This window comes from Podarcis tiliguerta, assembly GCF_965153285.1.
Source record: "Podarcis tiliguerta genome assembly, chromosome: 3".
In the NCBI taxonomy this organism is placed as follows: Eukaryota; Metazoa; Chordata; class Lepidosauria; order Squamata; family Lacertidae; genus Podarcis; species Podarcis tiliguerta.
In genome coordinates, this window is record NC_139536.1 from 51,199,094 (window position 1) to 51,219,546 (window position 20,453).

The window sequence follows — 20,453 nt, forward strand, 5'->3', positions numbered from 1 at the left end:
TTTTCTCCGTGAAAAGTTAAAGCGTGGCTTAAATCCGAGACCTTACAAAAATTGGCTTTTACGATATCACTGCTGAAACAGACATACGGTAAAACAGAACAGGTGTGAGTGCCTGCAGAATTTTAAAGGAGCTGCTTATGTTCGGGTATTGTCTTTTTTTCTTGTTCCCCCTTGAATTTTAAAGGTGCGGCTTATATTCGGGCCAATACAGTAATTCTGCTCAGGTTGAATTATGCATCGCAAAACTGTTTTTGGAATTATGGCATAATATCACCAATGACTCTGTGGTTTATGTCCCCTCTCCAGTCCTCAGAAACATGTAGGATGTTATTGATGGAGACTGAATTACATATTGACGTTCTTTCTCCCCCCACTACCCTCCAGTCTTTGCTATTCAGTTATTCACCCCTCTCCTCTCTGTGCAGTCTGTCTTAATTTAAGTACAGTCCTAAAAACCGGTGTCATCACGTCTCGCGATAATCCTGTACAGCCATTGGTAAGACTCATCCTCAGTGCTAGCATGCTGACGTAGCAGATCTGAGAGGTCTTGGGGTGTAAGTTCTCTCTAGGCAGATGTTGTGTCTTTGTATGTTCCGTATAAAGCATAGAAGACTGCTAGCATGAAGCAAAGCTACATAGGAAGAGCATGGCATAATAAAGACAAACTGCTTTATCCTTTTCCCCCTTTCCTTTTAGGAGCCCCGTGTTGGTATTTGAGTGCATACATCGCCATGTCATTTGCCTGGACTGTTTTCATTTATACTGTGTCACTATGCTGAACAATCGCCAGTTTATCCATGACCCTGACCTTGGCTACTCCCTCCCATGTGTGGGTAAGTCATCCAGTATTTTTCCCCTCTCATATTACTTGGCTTAAATAGTAGGCAGGAATTACTAGCTCAAATAAGAAATATCTGTCACTCATTTTTTTAAAAAAATAATAATCATGGAATAATGATTTGTCTTAGCATTTGCTTCTTTTGATGGACTGCCTGTTGGTTTCAGAAAAACTCCTCTAGTCCTGTTCTGCCTTTGCAGTGCTATATCTTGGTTCTAAAGGGCATTTCTTTTATAAGCATATGCATACATATTTTTTCACATTAGTATTTCATCATCATCAAGTGTTAAATGATGATAGCTATAAACTGCAGGGGGGGGGGGGGAATAGAAAAGAAAAGCTGAATGACCTCCACATGTCTTCTTTAGAGTCAAATAAGTTGTTAACTTCATTGGCCTATCTTCAACAGCTAATAGGAAAAGTATGTAACAGGAATTTCAAATAACCTTCTTGGCTGGTGAAGTTATCTCTGTTAATTACCACTGTGTTGAGTGCATGGCAGATCACCCGCAGCATTTGTTAGGTTGAGTATCCTTTCTGCTTGACTAGGGAGAGAAATGTGGATTAGAGGCATCAAAAATGGTTGATGATTGTGGAAAAAGGTGAGATATCAGAAAAAAAGCAAAACAGCAAAATGTTGATTCTTACATGCTGAGCAACGAAAATTGCAAAACAGCTAATTTTCTTTCTTGCTCTCAGGTGTCAAATTTGCTGGCAGTACCATGCCATATCCATGTTTTTGTGACACATTGAGCATGGCAATCCAAATAATTTATTTAATACTGGATGAGCCACTTCTGGCAATGGATTTCCATCCTGTTTCTTAGAAGTATTGGATCCAGGAGAGGTGTAATGTTTTCTGTTTATTTTCATTATCTCCACTCATGTTAGTAATGGCCATGGTTGAATTTCGAGCAGGCTCATTCTAACATTTATCAGAAGAGTTCCCACCTTAGGCATCAGCTTCCAGGAAGACACATGTACAGTTCATCAAATTCCAATTACCGTATTTTTCGCTCTATAAGATGCACCAGACCACAAGACACACCTAGTTTTTGGAGGAGGAAAACAAGAAAAAATATATTCTGAATCTCAGAAGCCAGAACAGCAAGAGGGATCGCTGCGCAGTGAAAGCAGCGATCCCTCTTGCTGGTCTGGCTTCTGGGATAGCTGCGCAGCCTGCATTCGCTCCATAAGACGCACACACATTTCCCCTTACTTTTTAGGAGGGGAAAAGTGAGTTTTATAGAGCAAAAAATACGGTATTTAGTGGTTATCCTGTTTTAACCACTCCAGCAGAGGAGAAGTCATTGGGATTTTCTTCCCTGTGCTAAGTTTCAAGCTGACACTACTATTAAAATGGTTTGGGACTCACTGGGAAATTACTTCATGACATTAAAGAGTCAATGCATTGCACTTTTAATTGAAATTTTTGTTGTCATCATTGTTGCTATTCATATTTTAGTTCTGGTCCTTTTGCTCTGTTTAGTTGGCTACTACTTTGGGACAAAATATTTCTTGATACAGATATCAGTATTCATTTATTGGATTTATTGACATACTCCAGCAATCTATGGATTTTTTATTTTATTTTTTGCCTTACGTTTTTTATTCTCAGCTTGTTAAGTAGTAATTTAGCCTCAGCTATGTCTCAGCCCATGCATATCATCTGCTGTGGGTTTAACTAGATGTGACATTGAGTTCCAGGACACTTTCCATCATTTAAAAAGGAATAAAGAAAAACAGTCTTATAGGTCTGTGATTGAAAGTCTAAGAACTACTGGTGAAGCAACTGCTTACCCCACTTTTCCTCCTGCAGTTTGTTTGCTAGAAATACTGTCCTACCCCTGTTTTGCCCACCTTCAGAATAAAATATCTGGGGATCTCATATTTTTTTCTCTTCAGGCACAAAACTAGACAGCTGTGGGGATATTTTGTGTGGATAAGCAACAGAAGGGGAAAGAGTTAAGTTCACTCTGCCACTCTTCTGTTCCTGGCTGAATTTTTCAATTGCTGCTTTCCTTTAAAGAAAGGTGTAGTTGACACAATAGATTGATGCTTACCAAAGTAGCTGAGACTAATTTATCTTTTTGCTTCCACATGGCTTCTTTTGTGGGAAATATAAACCAATATCTTTCTAAAGAGCATATGTCAAAATGCACCATTGTTAACATTATTCAGCAGAGGGGGGAAGCTGAAGACAGACCCAACAGAGCTGATTGTCCCATAGTGAAGACTTTTCATTTCCATTACTTCTGAGTAGTTGAATATAGGATTGTAGTGTGTCGATAAAAAACCCCTCTAAAATTAGTTTGTTATTCATACTTGTTGTTGTTTGTATACCACCCTATACCCGCAGGTCTCAGGGTATACTTGTGATCTTACTCCTTAGAAACACTGACACCATGGTTGTTGTTGAAATTTATATACCGCCCTTCATTCAAGGGTCACAGGGCAGTTTACAGTACAAAAATACAACAGTTTTGTTGTATTCTGGACATTACTTTATAGATCTGTTTGAATTAAAAATAGGGTTACTTCAGCTCCAGTCAAGCCACTGATAAGTCTTATTGGTGTCACTGAGGTTGGTCACAGAAATGCTAAACAATAATATTCCTCCGTTCTCTTCAGTGCATATGGGTGCAAATACAGGAGGCAAAGTATCAGCTTTGTTTAGTTTGCTTAAATGTTAAAATTAACACTGTTCATTCTGGTGTTGTTATTTTGGGGAAATTATATAACATCATTATCATAGCCAGCGGTTTCCATTAACATTTGACTCTCTGTTTTTGATGCTATCAAGGGAATGATCAGATCTTGCTGGAGATACACAGTCATGGGGAAAAGAAAGCGCACCCTCTTTGAATTCTGTGGTTTTACATATAGCAATCATTTGTTCCTTAGTAAGTCTTAAAATTAGGTAAATACAACCTCAGATGAACAACGACATATGACATATTATACCATGTCATGATTTATTTAACAAAAATAGAGCCAAAATGGAGAAAAAACTAAGTATACCCCTACTGCTTCTATAGGAATTAATAGGCTAAGTAGCGGACAGGGGCTGCTAATCAAATGTCCTTGCTTAATTGATCATCAGCAAGTGTGCCCAGCTCTATTAAAGCCAAAGTTTCCGTAATTTGCTGGTTTGGAGCGTTCAGGTGTGTTTTAACACAGAGACAAGGAGGAAAGACCACACAATGCTCTTAGGAAAGCAAGTGCTGCTGCCCATGAAACTGGGAAGGGTTCTAGGCCACCTCCAACCAATTTTAAGTCCATCATTCTACAGTGAGAAAGATTATTCAGAAGTGGGAAACATTCAAGGCAGTTGCCAATCTTCTCAGGAGTGGACGTCCCAACAAATTCACCCCAAGGTCAGACAGTGCAATGCTTGGAGAAATGGGGGGGGGGGGGGAGTTACGTCTCAGGCTCTACAGGCCTCAGTTAGCATGTTAAATGTTAAAGTTCATGTCAGTGCAATGAGAAAAAAACTGAACAAGTACAGTTTGTTTTGAAGGGTTTCCAGGAGAAAGCCTCGTCTCTCTAAAAGGAACATGGCAGCACAGGTTTGGTTTGCAAAGTTGCATCTGAAGAAACCACAAGATTTCTGGAACAACATCCTTTGGTCAGCAAAAACCAAACACAGCATATCAGCACAAGCACCTCATACCAACTGTCAGGCACAGTGGTGGAGGGGTGATGATTTGGGTGTGTTTTGCAGCCACAGGAGCTGAGAATCTTGCAATCATTGAGCTGACCATGAACTCCTCTCTATACCAAACTATTCTATAGTCAAATGTGTGGCCATCTGCCCAACAGCTGAAGCTTGGCCAAAATTGCGTCATGCAACAGGACAAGGATTCCAAGCACACCAACAGAATGACTGAAAAAGAACAGAATCAAGGTGTTGCAATGGCCCAATCAAAATCCAGATCTCAGCCCAACTGAAATGCTGTGTGGGACCTTAAGAGAGCTGTGCATAAACAAATGCCAGCAAACCTCAATGAACTGAAGCAACGTTATAAAGAAGAATGGGCCAAAATTCCTCCACAACAATGTCAAAGTGCAAGTAGATAAATAGGTACTGCTCCGGTGGGAAGGTAAATGGCATTTCCGAGTGCTGCTCTGCTTCTCCAGAAGTGGCTTAGTCATGCTGGCCACATGACCCGGAAGCTGTATGCTGGCTCCCTTGGCCAGTAAAGCAATATGAGCGCCACAACCCCAGCGTACACAAGCTGTACGCTGGCTCCCTTGGCCAGTAAAGCAATATGAGTCATCCACGACTGGACCTTACGGTCAGGGCTCCCTTTACTACTGCTAAAAGTGGTTCTACAAGCTATTGAATCATAGGGTGTCCTTAGTTTTTCACACATGACTTTTCAATTTTGGCTTTATTTCTGTTAAATTAATCATGACACAGTGTAATATGCCATGTGTTATTGTTAATCTGAGGTTGTATTTACCTAATTTTAAGACCTGCTAAGGAACAAATAAGGGTGGCACTGTGGGTAAAACCTCAGTGCCTAGGACTTGCCAATCGCATGGTTGGCGGTTCGAATCCCCACGGCGGGGTGAGCTCCCGTCTTTCGGTCCCAGCTCCTGCCCACCTAGCAGTTCGAAAGCACCCTTAAGTGCAAGTAGATAAATAGGTACCGCTTTATAGCGGGAAGGTAAACGACGTTTCCGTGCGCTGCGCTGGTGCCGGCTCGCCAGAGCAGCTTCGTCACGCTGGCCACGTGACCCAGAAGTGTCTTCGGACAGCGCTGGCTCCTGGCCTCTTAAGTGAGATGAGCGCACAACCCTAGAGTCAGACATGACTGGCCCGTACGGGCAGGGGTTCCTTTACCTTTAAGGAACAAATGATTGTTATTATGTCTTCGTATGTAAAACCACTGAATTCAAGGAGGGTGCACTTGCTTTTCCCCATGACTGTATATATATCTGGATAAATCTAGAGGTCAAAACTCTTCAGGAAAATAACAGGATTTACTTCATTGGATCGCTGTAACTGAGAACAGAGATGTGTTTCATAGATGCATAGTAATTTGAGCATGAAATATGTAGTGAAAAATGTCTTTTGTACAAATAGCATTTTTCAAATCAATTTTGTAACTTGTGTGCCTTAATGGCAGGGTCATTACACATAGGGTGCTTCCAGACATGGATGATTTAGTAGCACACAGTCAATTCGGTTCTGCTTTAAGATGGAAATGGAATAGCAACTCTTTTTCCAGACTTCTAGAATCTGTCACCAAGTGGACAGACTCCAAATGTGCTCCAAATGTGAGGGGAGGGGAGTAATTTTCATTGGGACCACTATGTTTATTTATTTCATAAAGTTTATACGCCACTTAGTTGTAAAAAATACCACTCAAAGCAGTTTCCCCCATTCCCAGGTAAGATCCTCCCTCAATTGTGTGGGCAGGTAATCCCTCCCCTACCTGGCCTGGTCTCCTTGGCAACGCTTCCCCCAAGTGGGATTGGACAACTGACTGAGGTAGGCGGATACCTCCAGGTATCCCACCTGAGGGAAGGCAAAGCCAAGCCTATGCTGATGGAGCCGCTCCAGATCCAGGGGCTGCGTGCATCCACGCAAAGTGCGCCCCCCGTTTTAAGCGGGGAGCGGTCATTATGTGTGGAGAAAATGTAGAATACTACCCCTTGCTGCGTTTCCAAGCATGATCCTGTTACCCATTAGCTTAAGTTTAGGAAGGAAAAAGAAAAAGAATATAAAGATAATGATATTTGGAAGAGGAAGGATTAAACTGATTAAACTGATACTTAGAAAGGAAAGACATCATGGAGAACATTTATTTATTCTCTTTATGAAGCAATGATTGGCCAAACAACCTCTTGAACAGCTGTGTGGTGTATGTGTTTTAGAAAGAAAGCTGAACAGAGGGGAAATATTGTGATCACTGTGTCATGTAGATGCCCTATTAAAAGTGAGTGGGCAGGGGGAACATGACTGTTCCACAGTAGATGTCTCCTTTGGAAGCAACCATAGATTAGAGGCCAGAGAACAAATACTTCTCATGTTATTTCAGATTAATATGTGAATACCAGGTTTCCCAATCTACTTTCCCTCACTATGTGCACATTACTCTGCCCCTTCTCACTGTTAGCCTCCCTCGCTCCGGCTTTCATTCATTCCTGGGCCTTTTGGCTACCATTGGTTGAGCATCCTCTGCCTGCTCCACTATTTGTGACATTAGGACAGCTGGAGAAATAATTGCCAGAGGCTTCAGTATCACCACAAATCCCTTACAGTGAATGTAATGTTATATATGTGTGTGCGCGTGTGTGTGCATGTGCTGTGCTCCATAACTGGCATACCTGAATGTGGAGATCTAAGTTACAATCTGATAGATTGCCTAGAAAAATACTACCTGGTGTAGGGTTGTTTTCTATAGATAGTCTAGCAAGTATTGTTTAGAATTTATGAGGACATAAGATGCTGCTTTATACTTATTACCCTTCTAGCCTGCTATTGTCTACTCTGACTGGCAGAGGCTTTCCATGGTATCCAGCAGAGAGGAGTGTTTCCCATCACCTGCTCTCTGACTCTGTTGATGTGTGATACCAGGACTGAACCCACAATCTTCCATGTGTAAAGTACTGAGTGATGAGCCCTACCCACTCTTTCGGAGGGTTAAAATTCATTAGACAATGTCCAATCATGTCAATTCAGAATTCAATTCAGATGTCAGGGCTTCTACTTGCTGGAACACCAATATTTTACAATAGCTGGTCTGATTATTTAAAACAGAGCTATGATTTAAACCCATTCTATGTGTAGATACTGAGTCTTTGCACCTAGGAGCAAAACCCACTACAAAATAGTTTTCTCGTCTTATGGTAACTAAACTCTATCCCATTTCTCTTTATGGTGTCTTGAATTAATGAGTCTTCATGCATAGATATTTCCATGAGTACTGACCTCTAAATATCTTTGAAATAATTAATAAGGTGCTTAGAGGGATAGGCTTGCATATGCATGAAAGCACATTTATGGTTATTTAGCTAGTAGAAAGGGCAGTGAAATTTCATCTGAAAAAAATGACACTTACAGAAAACCACACAGCGTATTTTAACATGAACCCTACCACTTTCCATTAAAAAGGGGTGGGGGAAGGATGATAACTATGTGGGGTTATAGCCCACAAGGGAGTATAAACATGTCATGGAGCAGGAATGCCAAGAGAAGAATGGTGAGGCTAAGAATTGCAAGCTTTTACATTGCTGCAAGCATTTTGCAAAAATGGCTCTACGTCCATTTACGCCTGAAGAGTTCATCATATTTTGTGACATATTCTAAAGAGATCAGAGAAAAAGAAGCTATTCCCATCAGAACTGTAAAATGCTTTTTGTATCTTGAGGTGATCTCTATATTATCACAGATAAATAAAGTTACCTCTAGTTGCTGTTGGGACTAATATTAAAAATTGTGAGGGGGCGGCACACACACTTCTTTCAGAGCAATATAAGAACACTCCTGGGAATTGGTTCCTATGTGAGTATTCTGTAACAACAAGTTATAATTGGTGGTGGGTTCTCAAGGCCCTGGTCTCTGCTAACAGGAGCTGTCTTTGGGTTCAGTCCAATAATTGCCATCCTCAATTTTTCACCATCTTACATAAGGACCTCATATATTGGGCAGTTTCACTGCCAGAAGAATTGAGAGGTAAAGTAGCCTGAGCTGATAGGATATAGCAAAGCCAATGAGGGAAAGTGGAAATTAAAATGCATGGTGCCACATACAGTGCCTAATGCATGAAGGCTGTGGGATCAGAGGCATGGATACTGTATTCCCATGGCAGAAAAAAGTTAGTCATCAATAGGTTTGCAGCTAAGTCAATACATTGCTGAACCCATTGCTGAGTAACCTTAGCTCTTCAACCTTCGTATTTAAATCATTGGTACACACTCCTCACCTATATAACTGTTCAGGATTAAACAGATGCAAAATCCTGACATATTTCCCATTCTTTCCAGTGTTCAGGGGGTGAGGGTTGATGCTTACCCAGCCAAAATGATGCCAGTCACACACAAGAGGGAAGTAGGAGCATGTTTGGGAGAAACAAGAGCTTTGCAGAAATACCAAAAAGTGGGCTAAATCCTCACAAAACAGCTGAAACAGAACTATGCATGTGTCAAAATCTGTGTGTGACTATCTCCTTTCATCCAAACAAAATTAAATCTGCAATAATGTTCCCCTGGTTTCACAGTGCATCCGTCCTTAGATTGGGTATTTGTGAATATGGTCAATTTCAGTGCTTCTCTGTCTCTTACTTTTGCTGTCTTAAATTTAAGTCATCCCATTTCCACAGCAGTTTGAGTGTGTGTGTGTTAAAATTTTAACATTTTAGTATGAATTTCTCCCAATGTACACATGTTTGTACACAATTGTGCCTAGTATACACAATTTTTGCAAAACAATTTCCCCTAATATAATGCATTTGTGTGTGTTATTTTCACTGACATATGAGTAAGTTTCCAAGCATATGCATTTATGTAAACATTACTTGGCTGGAGAATTGTATTGCAAAATTCAGAGAAGTGCATATTTTGAAGGAAGGCTGTTTCAGTTTGTGTATTGTTTCAACAAGAGTGAATTAGGTAAGCTGGTATACAATGTGAACTGAATTGAATTTCTCCCCATCCTTACCTCAGACCTGAGCAATCTCCTGGCTGAGAAGGGTGAGATTTTAAGGCAGAGATTGGACCCAATGCCTGCCTTCAAAGTATCCTTTTGAGCATTTTATATCTGCACCTTCAAAACCTCTCTGCGTGACCTTTCTCAGACAGGGAGGCTGCCCAGAGCTGAGTTCAGATAGCACAACCTCCTTATTTATGTATTATTTCAACTGTACAGTCCACCCTTCCTCTCCAAAGAGAGCCCAGGTAGCTCACAATAATAAAAAATGCATTAAAATTAAAATAACACTATAAACAAATTGCAAAAAACAGTTTGGGTTCAGAAGGTATCCTAACATGTGTTTTCTATGTGGTTTTCACTCTCCCTTTTAATCAAACTGAAGATAGCCCACCAGCCATGTATGGTGGCCCAAAAGGGACTCAATAAGCTCCATTTTTGTTTCATGTCTGAAATTCATAAAGTTACGGGAGGGGGGCTGTCAAATATCTGGCATAGCAAAATGCATGGATAATAGGCTGTGTTTCATTAGATAAGGCACAGGCCATGGTATATGCAGGCCTGGTTTATATGCTCATTTTAAAAAGATATTTTTAATCACGAAGTCCCTCGTAATTCTTCTGTGGTTCATGTTCTCTTGAATATGCTTCAATATGATGAAAAAGAAAATGTTCAGTAGTATAAACCCAGAGTTTATCTGTTTTTCAGCACATGGACAAGAACACTAGACTAGACTGGAAATAATTTAAATGGTCATACTGTCCATTTTGCATTAGTGGGGGTTTTTTAAAAAGAAAGAGAGAGAGAGAGAAGTTTTTAATGGCATATAAATATTTTTTGCATCATTTTATTTAAGACAGCTTAAATAATGGGCATTGTGGGAAACATAAAAGCAGAAGGAAAATATGCTTCGAGAAGAAGCAGCTATTAATGAGCAAATTCACCCAATGTAGTAACTACATTTTCTTGAATTTATTTTGTTCACTTACTTGCAATGATATACTAAATTGGTTCACACGGATAAAAAGCAAAGAAAAGCACAGTTTTGAGGGCAGTGAATCAAACTAGTTTTAGTTGCCTATAGAATGCTGCTTACAGCTCATCTAAAATGGCAATTGCTGGCAAATTAAAACAAGTGAATAGAAGAGAAATTTCTACGCCCCACCACATTCGTGTTTTCTCAACCCCCCTGCCCCAAAACAGTAAGTGTGGTGGGCAAAAAATGGCATGGACATTTGAGTGGTGACACGTCTTAATGGAACTTCCCCCTATAGGGTGGGTCTTTGGCCCCCTCTTTATATCATTTTAAATGAACCTTAAAAACTTACGTCTTTCAGTCTGCTTTCAGTTGCTGGCACCCATCTGTTTTGGTTTTTTTTAAAAAAAAAATTGTTCTGTGTTTTATCCTTACTGGTCTCAATCAGGATGTTTTTACGCTGCTATTTTATTTAATGTTTTAAATGTGTTTAATAATTCACATGGTTTTATGACTGTTTACGTTGTATTTATATTGGTTTGGTTATGTTTTATGTAAACCACTTTGTAGAAGCTTAGAAGCTTTAACCAGGAGAGTGGGATGTTAATACTTAAATAAATGATATACACAACCATAAAAAGTCATCCATTCAGACTCAGGTTTTAATTTGCCTTCTTTAATTTGCTGGCTTTTAATGAAGGTGTCTTTATGTACAGTTAAATTACCATCTCCATTTTCTAAGTTAAGGTGAGCTCCTGGAAATTTATTTATTTAAATGAAGGCATCTAATCTTCCCTCTATTAGAATTCCTAATGGTTCATATGTGAGAGGGTTCCATAAGCAGGAATAGTGTTCAGCTGGAAAAACCATCACCAGGTGCTTTTAGTTATAACTTGTCTCCAGAAGTCAAACTCCAGAGACCATTTGGGCTATGTGCATAGGCTTGTAAGCCTTCAATTAATATTCCTAGACTTACTTTTTGAGCTTTGGTCTCTTGCATGGCATCGTTGCCACATCTCAGAACTGATGAAGAATGTTCTCCTTTGACTATGAGTTGACTTTAATTAAATTTCTGTGCCTGGAAAGTGAAAATCTAATTTTCTTTTTGACATTTTCTATATTACTACTTAGACAAAATTATGAAAATAATTAATCCCTGTGAAGCAGACAGCAGCATTATAAGAGGTACAAAAATATTGCATATAAATAATACCACTAATCACCAATCTGTTATAATTTATTGATGTAAGTGCTTATTACAAATCTTAAATCAAATTTGTTCTTGATGTAGAGAATCTGCCAAACTACTGCAAAAAGTAGCTGGATATCAGTAAATGATTTTACAGCTACTTTGAATCATTTTTACGCCTGTAAAAAATCAGCTTATGTGACTGTTTCACATCTTCTTCCAAAATATAAGCAAATATGATTGATAAGCTGTCCCACATAACATTGAGGAAACATTTGAATGCTCACTTTCAGCTTTCTGTTTCAAATGTTGTCCAAGCTAGAAGAGGATGGGAATGTTAGCAGCATATATTTATGAAGCTAACTTATACTGAGGTAGATCATCAATACTTCTAGTAAAGTATCTTAAAGTATCTGCACCTAATTTGTTGCTTTAGCCCTAAATCAAAATTATTGCACATAGATATAATGTGACATAAAATACCTTTGGGGATACCTCTTTGCACACAAACCATCCTGCACATTAAGTCCATCTTAGAGGCCATTTTCATAGACCCTGAGGACCATCTAGTTCAACCCCTGCAATGCTGAAATTTCAATTAGATCCTACATGGCAAATGGCCATCTAAGTTCTGCTTAAAAACCTCCAAGGAAGGAGAGTCTACCACCTCTCATGGGAGTCTGTTCCACTGTCAAAGAGTTCTTACTGTCAGAAAGAGCTTTCTGATGTTTAGTTGGAATCTCTTTTCTTGGAACTTGAATCTATTGGTTCTCCAGAGCAAGAGAAAACAAGCCTGCTCCATTTCCCATGTGACAGCCATTTAGATATTTGAAGTTGGCTATCATATCTTGTCTCAGTCCTCTTATTCAGGCTGTTGTTATTTAGTCATTTAGTCATGTCCAACTCTTTGTGACCCCATGGATGAGGGCATACCAGGCACTCCTCTCTTCCACTGCCTCCCGCAGTTTGGTCAAACTCAAGTTAGTAGCTTTGAGAACCACAACAGGTTCTCTGTTGAAGGTACTAGCCAGGGAAAGGGTCATTTGGGTTGTGGCATGCTCCCTTCAGAACACTGTTTTCAGGAAAGCAATCCAGCTGCCAAATCTCATGTCTTTTTTTTAGTGCTGGAACAAATAGTGCGGTAGTGGTGTGTTTGCACCTGTATTTGATTGGAATTAGAATTGGATCAAAAATGTGAAGGGCTTCCACCCACATAGGAGGTAAATGGGACCCATAGCACTTTCCTTGTTTGCTGCATCCTGGTTGAATTGGTTTTATTTCATTGTTATGATTTTATGCTCTTGCTGTTTTGCTGTTTTTTAATTGTTTATATGTGGTTTAATTGTTTGTTTCTGATTTGTTAGCTGCTCTGGGAGCAGAAATACCGAGGAATGAGACATATTTCCTCCATACCCAGTAAGCAAATAAACTATGCATATTGGTTGTATTGATAGTGCTCCATGCACTGGTCTTAGTCCCAAGCTGCTTCTGTTTGGGTATGTTGAAGGGAAAAGCAGTACTGGCTTCAGATCAGGACATATGTGGCTTTGTCCCTGGAAGAGCACTGCAGCCCCTAGTGGAGAAATGTTCACATTGCATATACATGCACGACAAATGTTTTGAAATAAAAAGCACGCTGAAAGGCAAATCTCATTGATTTTAACTTCCTAAAGAGATGCATATTCAAGTGTACAAATGCGAAGCGATAGCTTTCCACTTACTTCATACTGATATATGAGCATCAGAGCCATTAGCCCACTATTTAAGTACCTTAGAAAGTCTCTTTCTTAATTTCCAGTTCAGCAAGTACTCAGGTTCATGAGTGGCTCTGTTGAATATTCCTAAGTGTGTTTCAGAAGCAGAACAGACAATGAGAGATTGGGAAAAAATGGGTCATTGTTGTTCCATGGGTACCAAAACGCCTCCTTAGCAAGTGTAAGGGAAAAAAGGAGAAAAAAGAAGAGCAATGAAATGAATTTATTTGAAACTAGGGTGTGTGCGCGCACACGTGCACGTGTTTTCAACAGCGTGAGGAAAGACATCAGAATTTGGAACAGAATTGTTGACAGGCATTTGATGGAATATAATATAATATAATAGGAGGGTCCAAATTACTTGCACCTCCAGCAACAAGGGAGATGCTTCTGATGGGACAATTCCACATCACTAGGAAGTATCCAAATGAATAAGCTACATTCCCCATTCTAATTTAGAACATGGACATACTTCAATCAACAGAACCCGCACTGTTAACAGTGCCACATAATACCCATCCCACAATTGTAATAGTTTGAGCTTTTAGTGTGGCAGCACCTACACATTGGAACCCCCTGCCTATTGATATCAGGCAAGCTCCTTCAGTGTACTCTTTCTGGTGCCTGCTAAAAACATTCTTATTCAGACAAGCCTACCCAGATGTTTATAAAGTTGGTGCGAGTTTTAAGTCTATTGTCATTTTAACTTTTGAGAAGAATTAAATTATTGCTCTTAATTTTTCTTAGTGATAATTTTCTTGTTTTATTTTGAGGTTGCCTTTTCTTAAAAAACAACAACAATCAAGCAGTGTACAAAATTTTTTGAAATAAATAAAATAGGACAGAATGACATATTGTTTTATTTGAATCCAGTGGTAACTCAGCATCTTTCTTAGATTAACTTGGAGTGCCTGATGTTAGCACCTTGAAATTGGCTCTGTGTGACATTCTTGAGATGCTGCTTTCTCTTCTTTCTGGCTCTGAATGTTGTTTGGTACACAGATAAGTGGATACATTAATGCCTTGCATTTCCGCTATTTATGCAGCCACTGTATTTTCCAAAGCAGAATCCTCACAGGGAAGATGTGCATGCAGCTTACACATCTCCCCTAAATGAGTTCCCCATTGTACAATGCATTGACAGTGCAATTTAACCTAAGAATCGACCCTGGATTAGACCAAAGTCCATCTAGTCTCCAGCATTCACATTCAACAGTGGCCAGCCAGGTAAATTCCCCTTTGGAAGCTCAAAACCAAGGAAGCATGAAACACTTGCACTCCCTCTTGGTGTGTCCAAGGCTGCTCTTTAAAATATACACATAGGAGAGTTATCAATTAAGCTTATCTCAAATGTGGGTGAATGTAACACAAACAAACAGCTGGTATTTAACATTTTGGTTTCTGCACACATAATGTTGACTGACAGAGTGTCAGAGACAAAAGGGAGCTCAGCTTTTCAGGTAAATAGAGTAGTGGCACGACTGGTGCTGCAGGAGCGGTGCTGTCATTAGGCCAACTAGGCAGCCACCTAATGCACAGACCTCAGAAAGCTCAAACTAATAAACACGTATACATACTCAGCAATGTTGCAAAAGAGACTAGTTGACTTGGCAACTATATATATACTGAGCTCCAAGCATCAGCACTTGACCTGAAGGAACTGGTGATAGAATTTGCAAAGCAAAAGGCACACAGACTGAAATTTTGATTCAGGTAGGTAGCCGTGTTGGACTGACACAGTCAAAATAAATAAAAAATTGTCCAGTAGCACCTTAGAGACCAACTAAGTTTGTTCTGGCTATAAGCTTTTGTGTGTATCTAAAGAAGTGTGAATGCACACAAAAGCTTATACCCAGAACAAACTTAGTTGAAATTTTGATGTGCCTGATATTGAAACTTTTATTAGACTTGCACTTTTAACATTTCAATTCACAAGATTATTCAGAATGATCCCCATGCTAAAACATTTATTTTGTATTTGAGAAACATTGTCTTACTTATTACTGCAATTTAAAGTAAATTTAGCAGTTTCAAGTTTGGGGCTTTTCATTTTTTCCTACAAGACGTGTTTTTGAAAATTGAAGTTAGCAATTTTTTTTTGGGGGGGGGGCGGAATAGATGCAAATACTTAGCCTTGTCTAAGGTGCAAAATAGCCAGGCACAGTTGGATTTTGTTAGTCATGTTCCATTGTCCCAAGTAACATCATGCTGGAGTAAGAATTGATATTATGGGAGTTTATTTAGTGCTAGCAGAGAGACAGTTTTTTGCTAGGTATATTGAAATGAGACTCTAAGGTAAATAATAAGCATTTTAGTAGGGCAGGGGAGGGAAACCTACTTAATCATATATTTTAACTGCTTGAAGCCATTCCAGCCTCTTGAGGAAATAGTGGCTCTTGTAACAGCATCTAATTATTTCTTTTCTAAAGAAGACCAACTGCATGAATAGCAATTATTTTAAAGCTTTCCGTAAAGGTATTTCTCACCTCAAAAAAAAAAAAAAAAAAAATCTTTCTAAATTTTAGGAAGAAAGATATTACCAGGTCTATACAGCACAACAGAACAGGAAGGATAATGTTGAGTCTCTGAATTTGCAGTTGTCACTCATGGAAAATACTGTGTCTCAGCTTCAAAACGGTGATTATGTGGTGGGGTAATTTTTGGAATACTTCCTAGCAGTTTGTAAAGGCAGAAGTATTGGGAAAAGCATCCATGATGAGTGTCAGTAGTTCAATTTTTAGAAGTGCTGTTGAAGGACACAAACAGATACTAGTTATTACAAATAAAACCCTTTCCTAATGCTCCTTTAGCACTCCCTATAGCAGCCAGCATGCCACATCTTCCTCCTCTACAAATGGTCGTTTTCCTTTGGCAAGGATCATTTGCATAACCCCTCAAGTGTATGAAATCCTTGGCTATAAACAGATATATTATCTCCCTCAAAAATTACTCAATGCAGTCATAAGAAATCCTGATGGATTCTGTGATATGGTGTCTCACAAAGCACAGCTGTTCTTTGTGAAAAGATCAAATTAAGAGATTTTGAAGCAATTTGATTTGTGATTATATGTGCCCCTGTTGTAGAGATGTGGATGCCCGATTCCTTAAAGAATACAGCATTTCTAAGGTATGGTCTTACCAAAAGAAGGTATTTTTGGAAATGAATGCAGGGGTGTGTATCAGATGCTGATTCAGCAGTCAGGTGAAAAGCTCTCTATAGTTTTTAAAGCATGATTTAAAGTGTTGCAGATCTGCTGTTGTTAAAACACTACTTGCTTTGGGCCCCAGTTAAAGTTTATATTGAGTAGAACATTTAAATTGGGATTAGTATAGCATCCCTTAGGCCATGTCAGGCTTAAAGCCCCACAGAGTGCAGTATTAGCACCTCAAATGGGTGAGTGGGTTTTGGAGCACCAACAAGAGTAAGAGAGAGCATGGTTGTTGGAAAGCCATTCAAAGTCAGGCACTACAAAAAGCAGTTCAATCCAAGTGGCCAGCTGTTGGGGCAAAGGATACTGGCAGAATGTCTCAACTCTGGGACTGATTATTTAGGTTGCAGATATAGTAATAAGCTAATAATAAAATTTATTATTTGATTACTGCTTGTCAGTATATGTCTTTGATCTATTTTTCTTTGCACCTGCTTTTGGATCAATCAGGCTTGGGAATATGTTACTGCAGGAAAGTGAAAGGAAACCTGGGATGAACCCATTGGATTCTCAAAGAAACTTGCTATTCTGTAGCAGAATACATTTATAGTAGATCATTATACTTTCTCTTAGGTTTTGAAACAGTTGTGTAAGGGTACTTATCACACTGAATATTCAGGGTTTGGTGTTCACCACTTATAAAAGTACACCTACAAATAGTAAAATTCAGGTAACATACTTAATAACATTGAGAAGAAGACATGGAAAATCCCCGTTATCTGCTAAACACAGAGTACACCAGCTGTCAAAAGCCCAATATTAACAAAACTTACTGAACTTCTCTGACATTATGTTAAATACTCTGTGTTCTCTATTTTCATAACTGCAACCAATTTTACCCTGAATAGCAACTGATGCAGTGAGATGCAATTGCATTAATGCCTCAGTGACCTATCATAACAGTCGCTGCATAGATGTTATGATTTTATGCCAGATCCTGCTGCATTATGACAGTCATGGTTGGTTTATTGATGACTCCATTAATTTAGTTGAAAGGACAGACATTTCAGTATTGATTTTCTAAGATATTCATGTGTAGGTTTGGCAGGTCAAAAATATCATCTTGTCCAATTTACAGCTCTTTGGAATCAGCAGCCTTTCCAGACTTATTAGCTTTACCTATTATTAGGGGATAAAACTCAATTAGCACTTCCAGTCTATCCTACGAAAAGAAATTTCCCCAAGGTATAGATGTGTTGCTTAATAATTCGCCTAGCCAGTTATATCCTGTCTTTAGTCAGTATGTGAAAGCTTTGGGAATATTTAAGTAATACAAAGAGAATCAGATTGCACTTCACATTTCGCAACAAGTCAATATACAAATGCTTGGCTGTCCTTTTGAAATTTGGTCAGTGTTGTTGAACTATTATTCTCATTAATCATTGGTTGCTTTTAAAATGAAGTCAAACTTTTACATTATGTATAGTGAAAAGTACATCAGATGGAAAGAACAGTGTGTTTTAGGGTGGCTGTGTTTTTTAAAAAGAAAAACATTGGCCATTTTTAATCTTTTAAAATAATGACATTGAAAGAAACCAATGACACTGTTGACCACTCCAGTGTGTGTCATTAAAAATAAAATATATTGGAAAGACATACCTTTCCAATATATTTTATTTTTAATGACACAGTTTAAAAATGTGGCATGAATTTGACCCATATGTGTATGGTATATTACATAGGCATGCTCATCTGGTAGCCAGAAATGGATGGGACAACAGCACTATGCAGATATTCCATCTATACACTATAGATCAACAACAGAAGAAGAAGAAGAGTTTGGGTTTGATATCCCGCCTTTCACTCCCCTTCAGGAGTCTCAAAGCGGCTAACATTCTCCTTTCCCTTCCTCCCCCACAACAAACACTCTGTGAGGTGAGTGGGGCTGAGAGACTTCAAAGAAGTGTGACTGGCCCAAGGTCACCCAGTAGCTGAATCTGGAGGAGTGGAGACGCGAACCCGGTTCCCCAGATTACGAGACTACCGCTCTTAACCACTACACCACACTGGCTCTCACTGGTGAGGGTCAAGATCAGGCTTGTTCGCCATCTCTCTCTCCCTCTCTCCCCACTTAACCCTAACACTTTTAAGGTCCTTTTGATAAGAGCCTGTATGTGTATACCATATCACATGTGAGTGCTACAAAATTAATATGTATTGAGATGTAAGTGTAAAATGCAGACAACCCATTAAACACGTGGATGCTGTGGACAACATGGAGTCATTTACAAAGTGGGTATTGAGTCATTACCCAATGTGGACAATGTGGACCCCATGTGGACAACTGTGGACAACATGGAGTCATTACCCAAAGTGGGTCCCACCACTGAAGCAGGCCTACATTGATTATATGCTTTGACTTCATGTTAAATCCAGGTTTGCTGGATTTATAGTGGCTACTGATTATGTCTCCCCCAGTTTAGATTGGTAAATATACTGCTAGCAACATTATACTAAAGAAAAAGCAATAGTGAGTGAGAAACAGCCAAGCTTGTTCTCATTGTGAGGTACCCAAAACTGACTTTGGTTGGATTGCTCTGTTAAGAGTTTTAAACTAGCTTAATCATTTAAAACGATTCACCTTTCAGAGTCAATAAAGTTTTGGAAGGTGTGGTATCATTTGTGCTCAGCGGACCTTGACAATCATTTTTTTAAAAAAAGTGGGGTCCTCTTGAAACCCAGAGTTGTGCTGATATTCTTGAGAATGGTGACAATTGCAACAGACACTGACATTCCAGTGCGAATTCCGGAAGAAAAGCACATGTTGCTAAAATTTACTATCTGAATCTTTGTCACATTTTCCCAGTGGATCTTTTTCCTATTCCACAAATTGAACAGCTTAGTCATTGATCAGCTTCTGACAGTACTTGAGTACAACCACCATACTTCTATTTTTTTAACCAAGACAGAAGTTGGATACACCTTTCACACACAGAGCCGATTTAGTGATGTTGACTAAATCATTTTCAGAGAAAACGAGAGGGAAATTGTGCATTGCATGCTTCCCAAATACATACAAATTGTTTTTATTAGCATGAAGCTTTATAGCACTCTCCAGATATTACTGTGTGAGGTTTCATTTGCACATATAAGCAAAATCTCCACATGATGCTGTACTGTCACTACTAATAACTTTAACTGTAAAATTGTCAGTTCTGTAGCATTTTCATTTTGTTCCTTTTGGGAGGAGGGCGTGTAAAACCTCACATTCTGAGTTTGAATATTGTAGACATATTTGTACATATTTGCAGTTTTTTCCCTGAATTGTCCTAGAATGTGCTTTGAGGGGGGGGAAATCTTTAAAAATACCAATGTAAACATGCATTTTCATATATTCAGGGTTATGTAGTACTGATCAATGCAGAAATGAGATGCAATAATCATGAGTGAACACGTTCAAAAATGATACCAACCAGAAATGAACTAATGTGCCCATATCTATCCTGTTATGGATTTGGGGGCTAGATTCCTACTTAAAGTAATGAAGCCTTTCAGTGCCACCACACTCATCTACAAAAGTATTCTCTCTACTGCCTATTATAAACATAACTGCTTTCTAAGATGGGTGGGAAGAGGTAGACTAGGATGAGGGATAAATTGCTCTGTCTTTTTAAAGATGTATTTTGAACTGAGAACTGCATTGGATGATTTGGGGGGAAGCTGGATAGCAAAGCTGCAGTTTGCATATGACTCTGAGAAACATGGATCAGTTCATATAGGAATATGTCACAACTGAATTCTTCAAGCATCCCTGGCTGTCAGTGATGAGAGCTTTCCATTGGCAAGCCTGGAATTTATACTTGCTAGATGCTAGTTAGCAGAATGACT

The 20,453-nt window shown here is 39.1% G+C and overlaps 1 protein-coding gene across 4 annotated transcripts in view; it reads left to right on the forward strand.

Moving 5' to 3' along the window:
- The window catches only part of PRKN (parkin RBR E3 ubiquitin protein ligase), a 582,309-nt gene that overhangs the window by 372,394 nt on the left and 189,462 nt on the right, over positions 1-20,453 (forward strand). For all 4 annotated transcript variants that reach the window (XM_083434186.1, XM_083434187.1, XM_083434185.1 and 1 more), the window contains one exon: positions 697-833. In XM_083434186.1, the coding sequence (XP_083290312.1) occupies positions 697-833 (137 nt within the window). The remainder of the gene's footprint in view (positions 1-696; positions 834-20,453) is intronic.